Here is a 25,379-nt window from a genome sequence, read left to right on the forward strand (position 1 = left end):
TGCATTCTCTTAAAACTGACTGTTTACAATAAATCCTGATGATATTTCTACATTTCCAACTTATTACATGATTTTTTGCCAGCTATAACAAAAATAATGTGGTACTAAGTGTCCGGATTTCGAATCATGACGTTAGTTCCGATTGCTTGCCTTGAGAATACAACCCTTAAACAGATTATGTCACCCCTCGATATTTTTGCGAAGAGCGTATATCCTAAACTAATCTTCTCAAAAACCGTCCAACTCCAAGCGAAACTTTTTTATGGGAATACCGTGGATATTTTCCCTTATCCCCTTAAAAAAGTGGATCATCAACACTTTCCGTCTTCCAAATCTGGCTGTCATGGTGTTAGGATCCGATTCAGGTGGATTAGATTTTATTCCCATTTATCAATTCCTAGGCAACCTGTTTTGGAAAATCATCACATATATATGGCGAAATCCAGTCCGCTAAAATCACCGTCTCCAAGCGGAGCGAATGCACATAATGACCAGCTTTTTTGATACTGTTTACAGTGCTTCAGTTTCTGTTTGTTGCAAGCCAATTGTGGGGTTTTGTACGGCAAGGAAGCACGAGCATGACGAGTTATGTAACGAAAGAGCCAACTGAAGTTTTTGTAGTCTTCAAAACTAATCTTTGAGGACAAATACAACAATATTTCTTGAGTTTTATTTGGAATGGTCGTACAATCTTAGTAAATCCCAACTCTAGATTTCTTGAAAATTTGCACCTTTTAAGCCAAGGGATAGAAACCACACGAGGTGTCCACAAATAAAAAGAAGAAGACGCCAACGTCAAGCTTCGGAAACGAAGACGACGACGAAAGTGATACATATCGGATGCATGCATGCGTGCGGTTGTGCTCTTGTGGTTATTTTGTGTGTATGTCCCACTGCCTGCCTGTTTCTAGAAGGTCTCTCCTCTGTCTCTGACGGTGTTGTTTATTCCTACCGGCTTGGTGCGATGTTTGCCTTTTAGTTCCGGTTTTAATTAACACATTGGCACGAACACAACCCGTTTCGGAATGGTTTTGAGTTGAGTGTGAAAATCCGACGGGATCGATAGGAAAACAAAGTTTTTTCGAATTTAAATGTGAGTTTAATCATGTTGATGAAACAGTTGACTCTTTACTCATCGATCCTCATTTTGTTTGTGGATTTAGTTTCTTCAAACTGCATACTGGAAGAGTAAAGCCTCTTTTCATTTCTATGACAATTTTGAAGAAAAATTACGGCACTTTTAAATCAATGCAGTTGATTTCTGATCAATTCGTTAACTTCATATTACAATATAGCTCGGTTGTAAAATAAATTGTTCACCTATCGAAGCTTGTTATTTCTGCGTGTGGGTGGAGTAAATTGAATAAGGATACCATAATTTGGTCCATAGAATAAGAAGAATTATGGTAATTATTTCATATTTAAAGTGAGTTGTTTGTAGTCAGCAGGATTGTTCAACCCTAAAAAATACGTTTTCTCGAATCCATCTGCTACTAATCCATCACACATCTGCTGGATCTACTGAATAACATCAACGTGCGCGTGAGTGTAACAGAATGAAAGCCCGGCACAATTTATGAATGAAACCGTCAAAAAGCCGGAAGGAAGGAAGTAAAAACGTGTGCATTTCTTTTACAACAAGGCCATATGTTTTCCTTCGTTTCATTCATAAAAAAACCGGAACGAAGAGAAAAACAACAACAAATGTGCTGTTTATTCAAAACACTCACACTCAAAACTCGGAAGTAGAGGAAGTGAAGCCAAAGAGAGAGAAAAAAATCGTTCGTGGCTAGAACAAAAGTGCTTTCGTTTATTGACATACTTTCGTTCGAGCACAAAGTATGGGGGTTTGTTTAATTGCCAAATAACGGCCAGCGAGCGACCCTTTTGGACCGGAAGGAAGGCTTAACTCGTGTTTGTTAAGAAAACGGAAATACTTCCGATCTGGCAAAGCGGTTGACGTTGGAGGAACGGATCAAGATGAAGAAGCGAGAACTGAATGAATGGCGTGGCGTGTACAACTTTATGATTCTGTCCAGGAAATTTTAACACATTACTCAACAGCAGTTGCTGCAGACCCAGGGACTAATGCATGTTGTGTGACGCTCGTAGGTTGTAAATCCGAAACAGATGGTTGATTTTCTGCCCCGTTGTGTGCACGGAATTGTTAAGCAGGCCCAGATCATACTGCAGCCGGCCGGAGCGGGCTTTTGCCATGGAAAGTCGCTGATTTGCGTCTTGTTCGCTGAGCTGATCGTAGTAGAAGTACTGCAGCCGCTGGAAGTCGTCCCGGAGTCGGTCCGTTCCGTCCGGTACTGTCAACGCGATTGTCTGCAAGTGATCCTCGACGCAGGGAACTTCACTCGTGTTGGACTGCTGATTGGTGACTCTTTTGAGGAACATCCAGTCTTCCAGTCGTTGGCGACGACCGCAGTTCCACGGGTTGTTGCTGATATCCAGCGTGTCTAGCGCTGGGAAGGTTTTCTCGAAGTTGAACAAATTTAGGGACAGCAGTTCATTCGAGGAGATGTTAAGCTCATTCACTTGCTTCAAGTTTGCATTACTTAAATCGAAGCTGAACAGTCTATTACGATCGAGTAACAAACGCTTCAAACTTGGCAACTGAACATCCCCACCGTCGATAGTTTTCAACCGATTTCTTCCAAGTTCCAGTGTTGCCAGGGACTTCAAGTTTTTAAACGTCTCCCAACTAACCGTTGCGATGAAATTACTCCTCAAGTTCAATATTACCAGTGACGTCATGTTCTGCACAAACGAAACATCCCGCAAATAGTTGGACATCATGTGCAGGGCCCATACCTTCAAATCCTTTGCCGAATCAAACCGCACCTCGTCAATCGCGTTATAGTTCAGAATGACCTTCTCCAAAGTATCGCGCAGAAACACTCGCTCTACCCCACAAAACTGTACCGTCAGGTGGGTCGTTTTCTTGCTCAGCCGATCGGCCACGGCTTTGCTAAAGTCACGAATGAAGCCCGAGTTGATAATCAGTTCCACCGGTGGGAAAAAGATTTTGTAGAGTTCCGTGTCCGTTCGGATGACCACATCATCCAGGATGCACCTTTTGTGCACCGTGTAGATGCCCCAGCTGATTTGCTTGCAGGGATATAGCCACGGGTGGACGCATCCTAGCAAGTTTGTCACAAAGAAGCTAAAATATGCATTTTTCGTTATTTTAATGGATATTCTAAAATTGAATTGAAAACTTACAGCACCAAGCAGCTGATCTTCATCGCCACAACTCTAATGAGAGTAAGTCAAGTGATTGCAGTGAGACTATGGCTTATCAGTGTAGTTTGCGTTATTAATTTCATCGATGGGCAAGAATTACATGGTTTACTCATTGCTGTTTCTCTCTTGCAGCTGATTATACCAGCCCTCTCCTATAAGTAGTGTTAAATCTCAGGATCGTGTTTTCACAGGTCGTATCTTGTTGCCCCGATTCGAACGAAACTTTCAGTCTTGAACTTTGGTATGAGCCTTGTACGACGAAGGAAATTGTGGTAACACAAACATTAAAGTAAGAACAAAAGTGCTTTTGTTTATTAAAATACTTTCGTTCGTTCACAAAGCCTGAGGATTTGGAATGCCGGAAGGATAGCTTAACTCGTGTTTATTAAAAAACTAACTTAATCCTCCTATGTGGTTGATGCCTTCCTTACTTTTTACCAACAATGGGTAATATGAGTGGTTTGGACACATATTTACGCTTTTTTTTTTGAATCCAGAAAAAAACACACATATAACTTAAGTAATCAAAACTCGAGACAAGGTTGCCAGATCTTCAATGTTTTGGACTCGTTGGAAAGGTTTTTCGATTACCTAACCAATGATGGGTCGGATGATGGATCCATACATAGTTTACATACATTTAAGTGAGATCCGGCTTCAAAAAAGTACATAAATATCACTTAAGTGGTCATAACTCGAGACAGGGTTGCCAGATCTTCAATTATGTGGACTCGTTGGAAAGGTCTCTCGATTACCTAACCAATGATGGGTCGGATGATGGATCCGGACATCGTTTACATGCATTTAAGTGAGATACGGCTCCAAAAAAGTACATAAATATAACTTAAGTGGTCATAACTCTAGACAGGGTTACCAGATCTTCGATGTTGTGGACTCGTTGGAAAGGTCTTTTGATTACCTAACCAACGATGGGTCGGATTATGGATCCGGACATCGTTTACAAACATTTAAGTAAGATCCGGCTTCAAAAAAGTACATAAATATCACTTAAGTGGTCATAACTCGAGACAGGGTTGCCAGATCTTCAATTATGTGGACTCGTTGGAAAGGTCTCTCGATTACCTAACCAATGATGGGTTGGATGATGGATCTGGACATCGTTTACATGCATTTAAGTGAGATCCGGCTGCAAAAAAGTACATAAATATAACTTAAGTGGTCATAACTCGAGACAGGGTTGCCAGATCTTCGATGTTGTGGACTCGTTGGAAAGGTCTTTTGATTACCTAACCAACGATGTGTCGGATGATGGATCCGGACATCGTTTACATACATTTAAGTAAGATCCGGCTTCAAAAAAGTAAATAAATATCACTTAAGTGGTCATAACTCGAGACAGGGTTGCCATATCTTCAATTATGTGGACTCGTTGGAAAGGTCTCTCGATTACCTAACCAATGATGGGTCGGATGATGGATCCGGATATCGTTTACATGCATTTAAGTGAGATCCGGCTTCAAAAAAGTACATAAATATCACTTAAGTGGTCACAACTCGAGACAGGGTTGCCAGATCTTCGATGTTGTGGACTCGTTGGAAAGGTCTTTTGATTACCTAACCAACGATGGGTCGGATGATGGATCCGGACATCGTTTACATGCATATAATTGAGATCCGGATATATGTGAAAACACATTTTTATACATAACTTTTGAACTACTTATCGAAACTTCAAACAATTCAATAGCGATGTATGGGACCCTAAACCAAGTCGAATGCAACTGGTACGATCAAAATCGGTTCAGCCAGTGCTGAGAAAACTTGGCAAGATTTTTGAACACATACATACATACACACACACACACATACACACACACAGACATTTGTTCAGTTTTCGATTCTGAGTCGATAGATATACATGAATATAGGTCTACGAGCTGTATTTCAAAAGTTCATTTTTCGAGCAGGATTATAGCCTTACCTCAGTGAGGAAGGCAAAACGGAAATAGGGGAAATATACCCTTTTTAAGCCTAATAAGCGGTCGTATTTGAATGATGCTGGATAATCTGCAGTGTTCCTTGAAATTTACTAAAACCAAGTACTTTTACGAGTAGAGCAACTTTTTGTGAACATTTCTGTTTATTTTTACTTTTCCTAAAAGTTTTTCTATTCCTTTTACAAGCATTTGAAAAAAATATTTCCAAAGTGTATTCTAATCAAACGAGAATGCATTAGACAACGCCCATTTTTCTATTTTCAGCTTAGTTTTGCCTTCCTCACTGAGGTAAGGCTATAATCCTGCTCTAAAAATGAACTTTGTATAAAAACGTCGTAGACCCACCTTCATGTATACATATCGACTCAGAATCGAAAACTGAACAAATGTCTGTGTGTATGTGTGTGTGTATGTATGTATGTGACCAACAAACTAGCTCATGTTTCTCGGCACTGGCTGAACCGATTTGACCCGAACCTGTTGCATTCGACTTGGTTAAGGGTCCCATAGATCGAGTTTTATAAAGATTGAAGTTTCGATAAGTAGTTCAAAAGTTATGTATAAAAATGTGTTTTCACATATATCTGGATCTCACTTAAATGTATGTAAACTATGTCCGGGACCATCCGACCCATCGTTGGATAGGTTATCAAAAGACCTTTCCAACGAGTCTAAAACATTGAAGATCTGGCAACCCTGTTTCGAGATATGTCCACTTAAGTGATATTTATGCATTTTTTGGAAGCCGGATCTCACTTAAATGTATGTAAACTATATCCGGATCCACCATCCGACCCATCGTTGGTTAGGTTATCAAAAGACCTTTCCAACGAGTCCAAAACATTGAAGATCTGGCAACCCTGTCTCGAGATATGTCCACTTAAGTGATATTTATGCACTTTTTGGAAGCCGGATCTCACTTAAATGTATGTAAACTATGTCCGGATCCACCATCCGACCCATCGTTGGATAGGTTATCAAAAGACCTTTCCAACGAGTCCAATACATTGAAAATCTGGCAACCCTGTCTCGAGATATGGCCATTTAGGTGATATTTATGTACTTTTTGGAAGCCGGATCTCACTTAAATGTATGTAAACTATGTCCGGATCTACCATTCGACCCATCGTTGGATAGGTTATCAAAAGACCTTTCCAACGAGTCCAAAACATTGAAGATCTGGCAACCCTGTCTCGAGATATGTCCACTTAAGTGATATTTATGCACTTTTTGGAAGCCGGATCTCACTTAAATGTATGTAAACTATGTCCGGATCCACCATCCGACCCATCGTTGGATAGGTTGTCAAAAGACCTTTCCAACGAGTCCAAAACATTGAAGATCTGGCAACCCTGTCTCGAGATATGGCCATTTAAGTGATATTTATGTACTTTCTTAATCCGAATCTAAAAAATAGATGAAATTTGTGTACAACCCCATCAAATCAGCCATTGTTGGTAATGAGTGAGGAAGGCTCCAACCACATAGGTGGATTAAGTTAGTTTTTTTTATACTTCCAGTGCTCTTTTGGGTCTGCTTATTGCTGCCAAAATTGATGAAATTTTAAGCGATCACTCACGAAAAGTAGCATTTATAGAGAAAGTTTCCTGGCATCACTGGCTCACTCCAACAGGCGCTGCTGGCGCCCACCCTTTGTTCTTTTTTTGCCTTCGCTTCTCGCTTGGTTTTCTTCAGCCTTCGATTAGAATGGGTAGTCAAAAGTCAAACGTCAAAAGACTTTGCGCGTTTGTTGTTTTGATGGCGCTTGCTAATTATTTACATGTTTCGGGATTATTTTTCAAGTGAGTGACTAACTAATGTGCAAAAGAACATGTTGCCGAAAGTTGGGGGCAGTTTTGTATCGAAAGCGCCGTGAAAAAGTAAGCGAAAGTGAAAAGTTGATTTTGGCGATATTTATTAAGCGTTTGAGGGTTTCTCGCGTGTGTCACTGTGTGTGCCAACAAAATGATGGGAAATGGTCTCGCAAAATTGAAATTATGATCAAAAGTGCATTAAATTTGATCTTTTTGGCCAGTAAGTAGCATACATTTGCGTGCTTACTCGAGGCGGTGCTGTTGCTGGTAAGTTTATAGCCTAAATAGTATTTTTGGAGCTTTAATCGAGCATCAAACTCTCCATATGACGAAGATAGGTGTTTGATTGGAAATGGTATATTTCCTCTACTTCCGATCTGGCGAAGCAGGTGGCGTTGCAGGAACGGATCAAGACCAGGAAGCGAGAACTGAATGGCATGTTCAACTTTATGATTCTGTCCAGGCAATTTTAACACATTACTCAACAGCAGTTGCTGCAGACCCAGGGACTAATGCATGTTGTGTGACGCTCGTAGGTTGTTAATCTGAATCAGATGGTTGATTTTCTGCCCCGTTGTTGTATGCACGGAATTTTTCAGGAGGCCCAGATCATACTGCAGCCGGCCGGAGCGGGCATTTGCTATGGATAGCCGCTGATTTGCGTCTTGTTCGCTGAGCTGATTGTCGTAAATGTACTGCAGTCGCTGGAAATCGTCCCGGAATCAGTCCGTTACGTCCGGCACAGTCAACGCGATTGTCTGCAGGTGATGCTCGACGCAAAGAACTTTACTCTTTTTGGACTGTTGATTGGTGACTCTTTTGAGGTACAGCCAACCTTCGGGTCGCTACACCCAAAGGAAACATATATATCAAAATCTGCAACAGTGGATTTGCTGCAGAATATGTTACATTTTCTAACAGTTTTTGCAGCAAGCTCATAGGGACGTGGCGTTACATCGTGCTGCCACCTGGTTTTTTTAAGCGCAAGAGTGTAAAAGTGCTGAGTCATCGTCTAAAAATAGACGGCGTCCTATCTCGCCCAGCAAAATGAAGTCGATAAAGTAGTCAGTTTCGATGAGAAAAAGTGGAAAATGTGGTCTAAAAATAGCGACGCCATCCCCCTATAGCTCATTTTTGCCCGCGTATAAACATGTCAGCGATCTGCAGGTCTCACCAACACATATAATGCTGGCTCGTCCCCGAGCAACACTTCAGAAAGAAGAATCTGTCCCTCACAATGCATCAAGCGTCCATGGCCAAGTGGTAACGTGTCGGATCAACAACCAAGAAGTGGATGGTTTAATCCTCGTTCTGATAAGATTTTTTTTCTGCAATACAATCAATCAGCCGTCGGTAATGTCGATAATTGTCGGTAACGGGCAAAGATGTCATACCCCTATATCGCAAAAAATGCATGAGGACAGATTTGATGCAGATTCTGATGTACTTTCATGCCGCCATGCATGACAATCATGTGACCGACGTTTGAGTGTATCATCCACATCGTCGCTTTACAAACCACTAATGTCTGTGGACAGAGCTTATATGTAAATTCGAATGGAAATTATACCAAAAACCATCAGATGGGCGTAACATAAATTTTGGATTTTTCATGATTTTTTTTTTTTTTGTGATGCTACACCCTGAAATATGTAGCTCATCAGTTTGGGAAACCTACTTGACAGAAATGTCAAGCTAATATATGCGTTTATACTTTCTTCATCGGTCTGATAGCCGAGCGGGCTAAGGCACCAGTCCTTATTGTTGGTGCTGGGTTCGAATCCCATCAGTTTCAACTTTTTTGTTCAATATTAAGTGTCTTTTTCACAAAGGTGATGTGCATGCTTTTGCATGCGATTTTACCATCGGATTTTTTGCTGTGTTAGGTCCATGGTACAAGAATCTTGTTACAAAAGGAGCGATACTAGCTAAGTGTGAGATTGGCAAATAAGATAGAAGATGTTACATAATTATTGTTCAACGATTCAATTTTTTTTTACCACGTCAATATCGGATTCTCATTTTGTGTTTCATTCGTGACTATGCGGAACACGTTGTCGAGGATCAATCATCATTGCAGATGGTTCTAAACTCCCATTCGTCCCAAAAAAGGGTTACCTTCAGCACTTCCCGTTTCTATTTTCGGTTCTAATTTTCAAGTTTGTGTCAATATTGACTCGGCCCCGTAGCAAACCGATATTCTTATCACGACGAAGCGATAGGCTCTGCCCTTACACTGTGTGCAGTCATGCCAAATGGGTTACTCCGAAAAAGTGTCGGATTTCTTACGTAACTCCCTGCTAAGTGGTTCGGTGGTCTATAGCGTGCTGTAAATGCAGTCGGGGATGCTAGCTCGCGAGCAAACAAGCAAAGTTCAAACATTGTAAAATGATTCTTGCCGGGGTGTCAGAAAGAAATAAAAAACGGGGCTTGGTTCCAGACTTGGGCAGACAGCATGACGACATTTTCGTGACCGGCGTGGAGAGGGGACGTAACCTTAGCGTATGGCTGAGGTGATGCACCCTCAGGTGACGAGGTGGAGGGGGGAAGTCGTGGAAGTTGCTTCTGCTCCCACTCCCGAACCGAACGGCACACACAAAACCCCGATCTCTCGAGTGAAAGACATACAGAGCAAACACTTGGGCAAATAGCGCAAGACAAATGTTGGCTCAAACTTTCAAACGCGTCCTCCCCAGCGGCAGCAGCAGCAGCTTCGACTGGTTGCGCAGAAAACAACGAAAAAAGAAGTCAGCTTTTGTGAGATTTGAGGAAAATTCACAGACACGTGTTGCATATAAAGCGCGATGGGTCGTCGCGCGGTGATTCCCAATTTGAAGTTGTAAGGCATCAAAGTTTGATTTTTACCTCACGGGAAGTTTTCGACTGTGACTCAGACTCCAGCTTCTCAAAATCTGCTTACTCTGACTACAGATCCTCCAAATACGCCGATTCCACTGAGTCTGACTCCAACTCCGTAGCTCTGTTCCTAACTATACAAATCCTTATATTTCCTGTCTTCAATTTATCAAGATGTGGTACTAATTCAAATTTTAAAACAAACCATTGTTAAATACTTTGAAGAGTCACCAAAACCAGTTTGAAGTAAGGATTTAAAAATGTTATTAATAACCTAAGAATCGATCGAAAAACGCTGTTCTAGAAAATTGGTTTGACCAGTTTTCTTTATCAGCGGAACCACTCCCAAAAGCAGCGGCCGAGCCATAAATTAGAATTAAAATATCTCGGTTAAGGAGGTTGAACTCACTTTCCGTTGAAGTGATCATCTTCTAAACCTACGCTAGGCGTTTTGGAGAAGATCTTTTTCTCTTCCCCCTCCCCCTCCCCCCGTTCCGTGTTTAGGGGCGTTTTGAAGTATAATATTTATGCGATCCCGTCGGCCGCCAGTCTCGATCCCGGGACGATCCACTTGCTGCCGCCTCTGCTACCGTTTGGATTTTTTTTTCAAAGCTAACGAACTTGTACACACAACAATACGTGATGCTCCCTTCTTTCTTGTTCCTCTAATTTTCGAGGGAAGAATACGAGAAATCAAAACTATAAATTAATAACAAACTTCGAGAGATTGGTTTTTCACGTGTTCCTGCGCGGTTGTTCGTTCCGAGTCTCATTCTAGAATCATCACTTTGCTTAATTTGGAACGTTATTCCATTCATTCATCGAGAGACTTGTCTGCGTGGAGTCGGCTCCACAAGAGTTTCCGAGCTGTCGTCGCAAGACGTTAACCCTCTAGTGCACATTTTTTCTGTTAGTGTGCTGTAGTTTTTTTTGTGCTGGAATCTACGTAAAAAATGCGAAAGTAATAGAGCTCTTCACTGTATCTCTTTTATTAACCTTTTTTATAGTGACGTCACTCGGAAGGCATGTCGACGGAGAAGATCTTAACGTTTATATAATGCTGAAAAAGCGTGTTGAGACGAATGTAAAAAATGCCAGGGCAAAAAAGTTTTGCACTGTTTCTTTCTCGCAAATTCTTCTCATGGCATCGTCACTCGGAAGGCACTCCGACGAAGAAAGTTTATCTAGTGTTCCACAAAGAAGTGCTTGAATTGACTTAGAAAATGAAGCTCTAGTTCTGTTTCACAAATCCTCCTCGTTGCACGGAAGGCACGTTGACAGAGAAGTTCGCAAAGTCTATCAATGCAAAAAAAAAAATGCTTCAATTGACTTCGAAAATGCTAAGAAAATGGATCTTTAAACTGTATTTCTTTCATAAGTTCTGCCCGAAGTATCGTCAAGTGAAAAAAGCCGTTAAGTTTACCTATCTAGTTTACCGGAAAGCGCGTTGAACTTACGGACCCAATCTTGCAGCAATCTGATTGTAAAAATAATCAGTTCTGTTCAATAAAGCTTAAAGGGATGAATCCAAAATTATTTTGATAGTTCCCGTAGTTTTCTAAATACTAAAATGTGCCATATAAATCTCCGTGCACCGTTAACCGACTTAGATAAGGGTAATTCTCTACCAACTCACACGAAATCGGGAAATGTTGCCCCGACCCCTCTTCGATTTGCGTGAAACTTTGTCCTACGGGGTAACTTTTGTCCCTGATCACGAATCCGAGGTCCGTTTTTTGATATCTCGTGACGGAGGGGCGGTACGACCCCTTCCATTTTTGAACATTCGAAAAAAGAGGTGTTTTTCAATAATTTGCAGCCTGAAACGGTGATGAGATACACAGCTAAAAAAGTAGTAATCCAGCTGCGTGTAAAAGGCCTGGGTGTAAAATAAATATTGCATTATTTTCTGCAATTTTATGTAATTTTAAGCCCTAAAATATGTAGCCCATCAGTATGGGAAACCTACTTGACCGAAATGTCAAGCTCATATATGCGTTTATCCTTACAGCGTTTCATCGGTCTGATGGCCGAGTGGGCTAAGGCGCCAGTCCTTACTGTTGGTGCTGGGTTTGAATCCCGTCGGTTGCAACTTTTTTTTTGTTTTTGCAAAAAATGTACATGCAGTGTGTAATATTAAGTGTTTATTTTGACGAAGGTGATGTGCATGCTTTTGCATGCGATTTCACCATCGGATGTTTTGCTGTGTAGAAATTTGGTGTCAAAGGGACTTTTATGTAAAATTAGACGCCCGATTTGATGGCGTACTCAGAATTCCGAAAAAACGTATTTTTCATCGAAAAAAAACACTAAGTTTTAAAAATTCTCCCATTTTCCGTTATTTGACTGTAAAAAATTTTGGAACATGTTATTTTATGGGAAATTTAATGTACTTTTCGAATCTACATTGACCCAGAAGGGTCATTTTTTCATTTAGAACAAAATTTTTCATTTTAAAATTTCGTGTTTTTTCTAACTTTGCAGGGTTATTTTTTAGAGCGTAACAATGTTCTACAAAGTTGTAGAACAGACAATTACAAAAAAATTGATATATAGACATAAGGGGTTTGCTTATAAACATCACGAGTTATCGCGATTTTACGAAAAAAAGTTTTGAAAAAGTTACTTTTTGCGTTTTTCTTCGTTTCGTCGTCCGTGTCTGTCGCGGGTGACTATGAACGGCCATGATCGATGACGACCAACTTTTTCAAAAAAAATTTTCGTAAAATCGCGATAACTCGTGATGTTTATAAGCAAACCCCTTATGTCTATATATCAATTTTTGCCTTCCTCACTGAGGTAAGGCTATAATCCTGCTCGAAAAATGAACTTTTGAAATACAGCTCGTAGACCTATATTCATGTATATATATCGACTCAGAATCGAAAACTGAACAAATGTCTGTGTGTGTGTATGTGTGTGTGTGTGTATGTATGTATGTGTTCAAAAATCTTGCCAAGTTTTCTCAGCACTGGCTGAACCGATTTTGATCGTACCAGTTGCATTCGACTTGGTTTAGGGTCCCATACATCGCTATTGAATTGTTTGAAGTTTCGATAAGTAGTTCAAAAGTTATGTATAAAAATGTGTTTTCACATATATCCGGATCTCAATTATATGCATGTAAACGATGTCCGGATCCATCATCCGACCCATCGTTGGTTAGGTAATCAAAAGACCTTTCCAACGAGTCCACAACATCGAAGATCTGGCAACCCTGTCTCGAGTTGTGACCACTTAAGTGATATTTATGTACTTTTTTGAAGCCGGATCTCACTTAAATGCATGTAAACGATATCCGGATCCATCATCCGACCCATCATTGGTTAGGTAATCGAGAGACCTTTCCAACGAGTCCACATAATTGAAGATATGGCAACCCTGTCTCGAGTTATGACCACTTAAGTGATATTTATTTACTTTTTTGAAGCCGGATCTTACTTAAATGTATGTAAACGATGTCCGGATCCATCATCCGACACATCGTTGGTTAGGTAATCAAAAGACCTTTCCAACGAGTCCACAACATCGAAGATCTGGCAACCCTGTCTCGAGTTATGACCACTTAAGTTATATTTATGTACTTTTTTGCAGCCGGATCTCACTTAAATGCATGTAAACGATGTCCAGATCCATCATCCAACCCATCATTGGTTAGGTAATCGAGAGACCTTTCCAACGAGTCCACATAATTGAAGATCTGGCAACCCTGTCTCGAGTTATGACCACTTAAGTGATATTTATGTACTTTTTTGAAGCCGGATCTTACTTAAATGTTTGTAAACGATGTCCGGATCCATAATCCGACCCATCGTTGGTTAGGTAATCAAAAGACCTTTCCAACGAGTCCACAACATCGAAGATCTGGCAACCCTGTCTAGAGTTATGACCACTTAAGTTATATTTATGTACTTTTTTGGAGCCGTATCTCACTTAAATGCATGTAAACGATGTCCGGATCCATCATCCGACCCATCATTGGTTAGGTAATCGAGAGACCTTTCCAACGAGTCCACATAATTGAAGATCTGGCAACCCTGTCTCGAGTTATGACCACTTAAGTGATATTTATGTACTTTTTTGAAGCCGGATCTCACTTAAATGTATGTAAACTATGTATGGATCCATCATCCGACCCATCGTTGGTTAGGTAATCGAAAAACCTTTCCAACGAGTCCAAAACATTGAAGATCTGGCAACCTTGTCTCGAGTTTTGATTACTTAAGTTATATGTGTGTACGTTTTTTTCTGGATTCAAAAAAAAAGCGTAAATATGTGTCCAAACCACTCATATTACCCATTGTTGGTAAAAAGTGAGGAAGGCATCAACCACATAGGTGGATTAAGTTAGTTTTTTGTAAGTGTCTGCTCTACAACTTTGTAGAACATTGTTACACTCTAAAAAATAACCCAGCAAAGTTAGAAAAAAACACGAAATTTTAAAATGAAAAATTTTGTTCTAAATGAAAAAATGACCCTTCTGGGTCAATGTAGATTCGAAAAGTACATTAAATTTCCCATAAAATAACATGTTCCAAAATTTTTTACAGTCAAATAACGGAAAATGGGAGAATTTTTAAAACTTTTTTAGTATTTTTTTCGATGAAAAATACGTTTTTTCGGAATTCTGAGTACGCCATCAAATCGGGCGTCTAATTTTACATAAAAGTCCCTTTGACACCAAATTTCTATCTCATCACCGTTTCAGGCTGCAAATTATTGAAAAACACCTCTTTTTTCGCATGTTCAAAAATGGAAGGGGTCGTACCGCCCCTCCGTCACGAGATATCAAAAAACGGACCTCGGATTCATGATCAGGGACAAAAGTTACCCCTTAGGACAAAGTTTCACGCAAATCGAAGAGGGGTCGGGGAAACTGCTGTGTGAGTTGGCGGAGAATTACCCATAATGCTCTTTCAGAAATCTTGCTCATAGTATTGTCACTCGGAATGCAAGTCGACGGAGAAGTTTGTTAAGTTTATCTAGAAGAATTGCTTGAATCGACTTAGCAAATGCTATGAAAATGAAATTCTGCACTATTTCGATTTCATACATACTCCTCATAGCAACGCTACTCGGATGGCACGTCAACGGAAAATTTCGTAAAGTTTATGTATTGCTCAAAAAGTGTGTTAAAATGAATATACAAAATGACAAGGAAAAGGACCTCTACACTGAATTTTTTCATAAATTCTCCCCATAGCATCGTTGCTTGGAAGGCACGTCGACAGCGAATTCGTAGATTTTCTCCGGTATATCTGATAAATCTGCATTAGTCGTTTTAATATATTTTCTGTTGAGGACTGAAACGCACGTTTAAGATTATAAGTTATAAGATTGAAAAATGCCAAAATCCGGACCGGTCAGTAGAGGGTTAAGAACGTGCGGGCTTCCTTTCCTTGATTCTCGCCTTAGCCACACCATCGGCTACCGACTGACGGGCAGCCCCATCTCCGTCCGAAAAAGGCAAAACGGAAGCGTATTATAGTTAATTTGGATGTTCCTGTTTTCCAGTCGGTCGAAATGTTGGGTAATCACAACGATCCGGACGCTGGGCCTGATGGATGAGCTGCGCCGCGCTGTGGTGGTCGGCTGATGTTTGTAGCACTGCTGGAAGGGAAGCGAAAGGAAGTTCCAAAATGGAATCTACTCCAATTAATCCTTCCATCTCAGCGCGCAGCGGCAGGCCGTCGGGGCAGTTGATGCAATTTTAAAATGCTCTGTCGGTCAGTGTGCTGTTTCAATTCTGTTTGTAAAAATTACGAGTTTTGAAAAACCTACAATAACTTTAGAAGAACGTTCCCACGAACTATCTCAGGAAACATCCATTGAATCAGGGTACCAGGGGTAATTCCAGATTCACTGTTTACCGAATCGATGACACTCTTCCCGACGAGACATGCGACACTATTTTGATTGTCCACGACGGCCCTTCCAGAACTTTGCATAGCTTTGCAAGCATGAGTCAAATGTCAACAGCAGCAAACTGCGCTGGCTTTGCCCTCGTCGTCGCGCGGTCCAACTTATCAGCGTGGGAAAGCAAACTTCAGTGTCCTGTCCTGTCCGGTGTTTACTCTGTGAGTATCACCGATGACCAAAGGGCTGCAGCTGCTGGACGGAACTTTCCTCGTGGTTGTGCCTGCATGTTGTTGGTTTGCCAATTCGATTTGTTTGCCAAGTTACCGTGACATGTCGGGGAGCGTTCGAACATTACGTAATTTTGAACATTTGAGTAATTGTTTCACACGACAACACATTGACAACGATTCTTGTTTTATTCCGTCATTGTCAAGCAGATTTTTTTTCCCAGAGTGTCGCTTAAACTACGCACGATGCGTAGAACCCCAGAAACCATACGAAACCATCTGAAATGAATGTCGTCCGTCCGTTCGCAGCCCGTTAGCATCTAATTAATTTCGGAAAACGTCCGACCCCTAGTGATTCTTTCTACGCAGCATTGGCCGTGCGCGCGTATTCTGTACATATTGGAAGTTTTGGTCATGCCAAAATGCACAGTGCGTGGGAATTAATTAGTTCGGAAATGTGACGACAATATGGAGCAGACCAGACCAGCCCGTCAACGGGGGTTGATTGTCGTGGGAAGCGAACGCGGGTCGTCATAGGGCTGCTTTGCGCAATCTTTAGTGCAAATGTTACACAAAACCCAAACTCTGCAAATTGTGATTGTCTATGATGGATCTACAACAGTCTTGTCGCCGCGCACTTTGAGTAATAGGCGATGACACAACCGGAGCACAAACGACTGTACGATGACACCGCAGTGCTGTACAACACACTCAAACGAAAGACCTCCGACATCTAATGTGACATCGGCTCCAAATCTCTGACTCTGACTCTGACTCCAATAACAACTCCCATACAAAGTTGTTGGTAAAAGCCGAATTTGACTCAAGCACTCTAGGAATACGCGACTTCCACTATGACTGCCAAGAATATTTCCACTCCGACTGTGACTCCTTATTTTCAACCGACTCCGACGCGTGCCCCTCAGCAAACGACTTCCTTCGTTTGGGTGTACTCTCACTGTTGAAGCGAAGAAGCCCACGCCACCCCGTAGAAAAATGTTAATTTCCAACACTCTTGGAGCTTTATAAACTTCCCAAACTCCAAAGACTGGAGCGAGAGCGCGTGCGCGCGCGCGCCCTCGTGGAAATTTATTATTCAAATCCACTTAATATGTTCGGGCTGGTTTAGACGATATGACGATGGGGCCGACGCAAAGCCATTGTGTGGGTTTCGGTTCGGTTAGCCAAGTCGAGCGTTTGTGGCCTAGACGGAGACCGAGTCGGAGAGTCCAACGAACCCGCGCAAGGTATTACAAAACGGTTGGCAAACTTTCTGAATTACGACAAGGTGTTATCCGAAAAGTGGTGTTGAAGATTTGGTATCCGATCCGATTTGTCGAATCGTACTTATTTACAACAAGATGATGATAAGTTGCGCCAAATGGATAAATTTGACAAAACCAATTGATTTTAATTCGTCGTGATCGATTTTGGTCATAACTGAGAAGAATTCCAACCCAGGAAAATATTATTATTAGTTTTTTTATGTGTAAGAATATTTTTGTAAATAGATAACTCGGGAAAACTATGACAGACATTTTGTAATGGAGTGAAACTACTTAAGTACTAACCGGATCTTAAGTCATGAGTTAAATGTCCTTTTTTCAAGTTAGGCCGTTGATTTTTGAAGTTTATGTCTCTCAACTCTGATCAAAATGGATAGGGGCGGAGACAAATATTTAATCTTAATCAGGGGTGACCAAAATATTGCCCACGAGGTCATTTTTTGTGGCTCGCGGACCCATTTTGAATGATCATGTAAAATGGTCCTTTAACGCATCTTAAAGTGATTTTATAATTCCTAGAAATTAAGGTTAAGTTTATGCCTATTTTGTGAGCATTTTTAGATTTGAGAATTATGTCAAAATTTTCATCAAATATTTATTGAAATTTTATTAAAACGAAAGTTGCAATAAGGCCGATGCAAATATTTAAAAAAGTTTTTGTCCCTCGGCCCTGGCCGAGGTCAAGGGGAGGGAGGGGGGAGGGGCAAAAAAATAAAAAAATATAAAAATTTAAATAACAAGCCATAATCTTCACATTTAAATGAAAAAGTGTTTTAAAATGCATTTTACACTAGTTCAATTGTTTTGCAATCATTAGTTTTCAAAAAATCTAAGATCTGACAAAAACAAAAATTGTATCGCAAAAAAAAATGATTTTGCATCGAAAATTTTCAAAAAATCCTAAGATTTTTCAATAAACCCAAACATGCTAAAAATGATTTTAAACGCCGGAGAATGTATTTTAATTTGATTTCAGCTAGTTGCCCTTGAATTTTCATTGAAATTTTGAAGTTTATTGTAAAAATATTTTTTTTGCCCCCTGATTTTTCGGGCCAATTTTGAAAGAGGGGGGGGGGGGGGGGGGGTTGACAAAAACTTTTAAAAATATTTGTACCAGCCTAAAGCAGATGAATAATATTTATGTTGATTTTTTTGATTTTCTGATTTCAATAAAATTTAACCAATTGATTAAAGGCTTTTTTTGTACAAAACTGTTATTTTTTTTTGTTTTGGAATATTTTGTTTTGTTTAGCTTTTAAGATTAAAATTTAAAAATATTTTTTTCTCATATGGCCCTAGAGCTTATGTGAGCGTCAAATTTAACCCGCGATTCAAAAACATTGAGCACCACTGATCTAAATAACAGGCTTTGATTTAAATATTTCAATAAAACAAGTGTTTTAATCCTCTACAACCTTCGATCTTAAAATTCAATAAAAGTCAATTTTCCAACCAATGTTTGAACTTTAAAAAGCATTGGAAAGAACAACTCATAAAAATTTAGTAAATTGTCAAATCAATTAATTAGTGTTTAATCAAGTTACAATAATTCCTTCTAGTTGTGTGCTAAATCTCAATCCATTTTGGAACAATTATTGCTTATAACTAAGAGATTACCCTATCATTCAAGTGAGATACGGATTTATGTGACAATACAATAAACCCAATACACAGAAAAAAAAAGTTGAATTTTTGAATGTTGAAAATTTGGTAGGTTTGGAGTGATATTACATAAAAAAATGTTTAAAAATGTGAACCTGATGAATATTCATCAAAAACTGATGAAAATTCATAATTTTCTGGGGTAAAATTTATCATTTATTTTGCCACAAAATCTGTCACCATTTCCTGATAAATATTACCATCATTTTTTTCTGTGTATACAAAATCGATTAAAAAAATAAATAAATAAAATAAAATCATATAAAATTATTCGCTCTACAGCATTGTCTTGGCGTTCTCGTAACTAAATGCTCGAAGGCTTGATTGTTGAGGCACCTAAGCTTCCATCAACCCCCGGGATTCGAACTGACGACCTTTGAATTGTGGGTCTAACTGTTTACCAGCGGCTCCACCGTGACAGGACCCAGGGAGACGATTCCTACACCTGGACTGAGCTATCGACCTAACCTCTAGGTCGGGGCCAACATTTACTTCCTCGTCCCACGGAAGGCGGGATCAGAAAAATCTCGTCTCGAAAAATGCCACTGGGACCTTCTGGGATCGAACCCAGGTCGACTAGGTGAGAGGTAACCACGCTTACCTCTACACTAGGGGTCCCGGTTTAAATTAGCACAAGTGCTTAATTTTGCCTAAGGAATCAAGCCAGGGGTGTCACCTTAATGATTATACTCAGGTCAATTCATACAAACATATTGTGAATTGATGTTAACGCATTCCGGGAAAAAATCATTTTGGTCTTGGGAGGAAACCTGAGTTTCGCACCCTCTGAGTGAGATTGTTCAGAGCATTTTCTTTTCGAAATCAAAAGTTATAAAGCGGCAATTAATTTGAACTCACTTTAATGAGCTGACTATGGATAAAAAAAGCTTTGTAACACCGTCAGTGAAAACCAGCAATTTGCAACAGTATACGTGTTTGATTACACGCAAATGACTGGTTTGCTGCTTAATTCAAGCTTGATAGCATAGAAAGTCGAGTTCTTAGCATAATAATATAACATGAAGGCGGCCCTGTCCGGCGCGCTTGTCCGTCCAGAACGCGGATGAAAGAAAGTTGTGGGGCGCAACCCAAACAACAATCTCATTAGCAAACCCAGCAAACAGAGCCTAGTTTGGGTCATACTGCGCCGCCAGACGAAACTACACTGGCCGGGTTTGTTCCGAAACCTGTAATTTCCAGCGTCTCACGCACCACACCTCGTTGAGCTCTGTAATCATTTGTTAATGAAGTTAACCCTTCGAACGCGCCAAGAACCCCGCGATGGACGACGTTCTAGCCGCCGGTCGGTAACCAGATAAATCATTCAATTTTTCATTATTGCCCCTTTTTCTCAAGTGGTTCTCCCCAATCTCTCAACCACACCGGCAGGGGACTTCCTTTTCCTGTGTGTGAGTGTGTCAGTTCACGGCGCAGACAGAGGTCCAATTAACGGCCGAAGAAAAATACCTACAACCAGAGAGCCAAAAACGCACTGCCAGACGACGGCGGCGACGGGGCTCGAACCCGAACATTAGGGATAATTATTGATTTATTTACTCTATTGGGCTCGGCGCGCAAGTATCGCTTTCATCCGCGCCCCGTCCTGTTACAGAACTTATCCGCCAGAGGTCTGGACAGGCAGCGTACGTTGTACGTGTTTTAGGAAATTGGAATCAAATTAACGACAGGAGATCCGAGCCCGGGGGTACCCTGCCGCGTGGTCCATTCAAACGTCCGTCGTCCATTCATGTCTAGAGATCGAGAGTGTTTGAACAGCGTTGGGAGAGCGGAGAATGTAGGAGTGAACTGGAAAAAGGGGTGGAGGACCGTAACAATCCAGAACGCGTTATAAATTATTTTTAATTTGACTCTGAGAAGTCTTAATTGGACAATGGCGCGCAGAAGCAGCCAGCGCCGATGACGTTGCAATGTGTTCATTCATTTAGAATTACTTTTACTTCTTTTCTTTTCAATTGAGAGAAAGGGACAGAAATTGCCAAAGACAAATAGGATTTTTGATTGAATTTGTAGCAAATTTATTTCTTCGTCTCGAACATCCAGCAAAAAATAAATTGCGAGCAAAGTTCGACCCCGGGTCATTGACCCATTTGTGTTTGTTAGTCTAACACTAGAATAAACATGCAAAACTTCTAATCTTCAGCGATATGCTACCCTGACGTAGCCTCTTCACCCCCTCCTTTCCTCCTCGACTCTATTCGTCATCCTCGGTATCAGTATCTCCTCGGTAGGTATGCGCAAAATAAACACGCACGATTCATGAATGGGAAAATGCAGTATCAATAGAATTTTCTCATAGTTAGTAGCTCTTTGAGAACCGGGCAAAACGGCGCAGCGGCGGCGCGACAAACAAGCACATCACATAACATCCAGCCCATTTGCGAAAAAAGTAGAAAAATGAAGAAGCAAACATACATACATAATGTGCGCATACACACATTTGCTAGAAAATAAGCGAATAATAACCGGAAATATGACATCATTTTAACACACTACACTTCTTTGCCGTGTGTTTGTGTTTTGCTCCGCGTGACGTTGCCCAGCTATTTTGCTGCTGGTGCTGTGGGGGCCTGTCCAAATATCACGTATTTTTTGCAATTTTAAAGCACCGCCCTTTCTTTTATAAACGCTGATTTGGCATACTTTTGACACATTTTGCTATAAAAGTTTAAATTTCCCTAAACATACAATTCGTGCGTGGTACCCCATCTGATCTGTACCACTTTTTCACTTTTGCCGGCCCACACCACCAAAAATTAATAGAATAACAAATGGGTCATTCCAGGTCAACTGAGTACACTTTTGGACTCGACCTTCACCGATTTGGACCAAACTTGGAGGGAACGTTCATCTATCGATAGTTAACAGAAATCCCAAGTTTGGTGTTGATTAGACCATCCCTCTATTTTTGGCACCGCTCTCTTTTTTTGACGATTTTCTAAAAAACTTTTTTTTTTCTTTTAATCATAACTTTGCAACTATTTGAGCAAAGAGGGCGGTGCCCAAAATAGAGGGATGGTCTAATCAGCACCAAACTTGGGATTTCTGTTAACTATCGATAGATGAACGTTCCCTCCAAGTTTGGTCCCAATCGGTGAAGGTCGAGTCCAAAAGTGTACTCAGTTGAGATGGAATGACCCATATTCATGTTACTGAGGCAAAAGAGCTGCTGTTAAGGTATTTTGGTTTAAGTCTATTTAGAAGCCACGGCATGGATGAAGCAAAATATTATAAACCGAGATACCCCATCAGAGGAAAGTTGTGTTTTACCGGCCTGAACCAGAATCTGTACAAACCAAACCGGAACTTCGTTTGACCTTGAACCTCTGGGGCTCAAAAATCAACCTAAATATAATAGCTTTAAAATTATGAATGTTAAAATATGAAATTAAATGTTAAAATATGAAATTTAAATCAAGACTAACATTTAAAAAGGGCCAAACATTTAACATTACGCCCTTTTGAAATGTTAATCTTGATTAATTTTTTTTGAAAATATTGTTTTCGAAAAGATCGGAAAATTTTAAGAATGTTTCAAATTTCAACATTAAAAATCGGACCATTAGTTGCTGAGATATCGACTTTAGAAAATGGTGGGTTGTTTGGGTGATACTTAGAAAACATAAATGTTCCTGTTTTTAAACCTTTGCATGGCAATATCTCAGCAACTAAGGGTCGTATCAACAAAGTTCAAAAATGCAAAATATAGAGAGCTCTTCAAAAATATTGTTTGCAAAAGTGAGCAAACATGGGTACTTATTTTAAAAAATGAATAACTGAGACTATTTGAAAAAAAGTTACCTAAAATGACGATAACTTAAAAACTGCGCACATTATCAAAATTTCGCACTTTATCAAAATTTCAATAAAGTACTTTTTGATTGCAAATTCGATTTTACACCGAAAAATAAAGTTGAAAATTTTTTGCGACTAGTAATTACAAAAAAAAAATGATATATAGACATAAGGGGTTTGCTTATAAACATCACGAGTTATCGCGATTTTACGAAAAAAAGTTTTGAAAAAGTTGGTCGTCATCGATCATGGCCATTCATGGTCACCCGCGACAGACATGGACGACGAAACAAAGAGAAACGCAAAAAGTAACTTTTTCGAAACTTTTTTTCGTAAAATCGCGATAACTCGTGATGTTTATAAGCAAACCCCTTATGTCTATATATCAAAATTTTTGTAATTGTCTGTTTTACAACTTTGTAGAACATTGTTACACTCTAAAAAATAATCCTGTAAAGTTAGAAAAAACACGAAATTTTAAAATGAAAAATTTTGTTCTAAATGAAAAAATGACCCTTCTGGGTCAATGTAGATTCGAAAAGTACATTAAATTTCGCTTAAAATGATATGTTCCAAAATTTTGTACAGTCGAGTAACGGAATATGGGAGAATTTTTAAAACTTTTTTAGTGTTTTTTTTTCGATGAAAAATACGTTTTTTTCGAAATTCTGAGTACGCCATCAAATCGGGCGTCTAATTTAACATAAAAGTCCCTTTGACACCAAATTTCTATCTCATCACCGTTTCAGGCTGCAAATTATTGAAAAACACCTCTTTTTTCGCATGCTCAAAAATGGAAGGTGTCGTACCGCCCCTCCGTCACGAGATATCAAAAAACGGACCTCGGATTCGTGTTCAGGGACAAAAGTTACCCCTTAGGACAAAGTTTCACGCAAATCGAAGAGGGGTCGGGGCAACTGCTGTGTGAGTTGGCGGAGAATTACCCATGAACAAACTTTTGATGCAAAATAGCTACTTTGGGCATACCGAAGGAACCAAAAAAGTTTCAGCCGGATTAAAAAATTAAAATCAATAAAAATGACCGATATCGTCGAGAACTGCTCAGATCGAACATAATTCATTAGAAATTCCTTGCTCAAGATCAGTGTTGCAAAAGAGTGATAGAAAAGCTATCAATAGATTATCTCTGCACCAAAAATATCCGAGAGTATAGCAGCCGTCACTATAGCTTGTGAGATCTCTTCTTGTGTCTCGTGATTCCCAGCGATGCCATTCTCTCTCTATCACTCCTTCCCTTTTCCTCGACTATGCGCTCTCACCGCTGAGTCTCTCAATCTCTCCGAAAACTGCAATGAGAGAACGCGAGATGGCGATTAGGAGCCGACCACGCATGACGCCCCTTCAAACTGCGTTTGCAAAATTGGTTTTGTGGCGGCTTTTGTGGTTAAACACTGTTGCGGTGGGATGTTCGTGGAAGCGAGAATGAGAGAGAAAAGGAAAATGTCAATCGCGAGTGGGTAAACACGAAAACGTGTTCGGCTATGTTCGGCGCTGAGAGTTTCAATGAAGAGAGAAGAGCAGTTGTATTTGAGGCATGAATATTCAGGCGAGATAATTGTAGTTGCTGAGAGCTGATATTTTGATATTTTAACAACCCTGCTCAAGATACATATTCTACAATGTTACCGTGCTATTATTGTATGAAAAGCTATAAAATTACTATGGACGAAAAAATGTCGCAAAATAACATTCCTACATAGTAAAAACAACACATCTGTGATTGTGTAAACATTTGTCAAATAATGTTAGAAAAAAAATGTTAAGTTTTATCTCTTTTAATGTGTAAATTTAAATAAATGTTAATAAACGGACCACGGAAGGTCAATATTTATAAATTTCACAAAACATTTTTTAAGAACATAATAAAGTAGGTAGCATGCGCTTTCTATTGCAGGGCCGAATTGGCCGATATGATTTTTCAGAACTCAAAGTGTCAATTGTGTTGTAATTGGAGACTGACTGAGACTTGATATGGCTGAACTTGAACTAAATAGCAACGCGGTTACGAACGTCCTCCACTCATTTCGCAGGGGCCTTCAAAAGGAAAACGAAACTTACAAATAGATTAGTTTATAACTGACATTTAATTACCATACTGGACCGAGCCAAGCCCGCAACCGTCCGCGTCGTATTATACAGCAAAAGGAAATAGTTAATCTTTTTCCTCCCCATAAGATATCGGCGGCGGCGGCCACTCCCCGGTGCACATTCCCCGGGACCCTGGGCCAGCTCGAAACCGGACCCCGTGGCCGCGTGCGGATGCTCCAAACTTTATCTCCATCTTTCGTTTCCTTCTTTTCTTTTTTCCTCAGTTTGCCACTCTCTGAGGAATAGCTTTTTAATCTATTCTGATGATTAAAATTATACAGTCCGTTTCCTGTTTTTTTTTCGGCCGCCGAGAGTGCGCGCCATTCTTGTTGGCTCCCGTAGGCTTTTCCGCCGTTGATTGTTTTTTGGAGCCATTGACTTCGGGAGTGGGGGCTGGCTGGCCAGCATCTTGTTTCAAACAGAGGAGGAAGCAAACAAGTTGCACCTGTAACACAGGGCTAAGAAGATCCGAGGAGGGGTTTAGCGAAGCAAACAAAAATTAAAGCCTGCTTAAGAACAGGTTAGCATGTAGTTTAGTGAATT

General features: G+C 40.2%; 2 protein-coding genes across 2 annotated transcripts in view; one reads left to right on the plus strand and one right to left on the minus strand.

Annotated features, from left to right (window-relative positions):
* The window catches only part of LOC120420057 (eukaryotic translation initiation factor 5B), a 185,885-nt gene that overhangs the window by 105,566 nt on the left and 54,940 nt on the right, over positions 1–25,379 (plus strand). The gene's annotated exons all lie outside the window — the stretch shown is intronic.
* On the minus strand, positions 1,793–3,301 carry LOC120420058 (prolargin-like). Its single transcript, XM_039582969.1, has 2 exons — positions 3,232–3,301; positions 1,793–3,172 (listed from the first exon to the last, which is right to left on the minus strand). Exons 1-2 carry the CDS (start codon positions 3,252–3,254, stop codon positions 2,086–2,088), a joined length of 1,110 nt encoding a protein of 369 aa, XP_039438903.1. The 5' UTR covers positions 3,255–3,301; the 3' UTR covers positions 1,793–2,085.

The sequence above is a fragment of the Culex pipiens genome, chromosome 3 (assembly GCF_016801865.2).
Source record: "Culex pipiens pallens isolate TS chromosome 3, TS_CPP_V2, whole genome shotgun sequence".
Lineage (NCBI taxonomy): Eukaryota > Metazoa > Arthropoda > Insecta > Diptera > Culicidae > Culex > Culex pipiens.

Coding starts and splice junctions, on each gene's coding strand:
- LOC120420058 (XM_039582969.1), bottom strand. CDS start 3,254: ATGAAGATCAGCTGCTTGGTGCT. Junction 3,173..3,231: donor AAGATCAGCTGCTTGGTGCT/GTAAGTTTTCAA, acceptor TGCATATTTTAG/CTTCTTTGTGACAAACTTGC.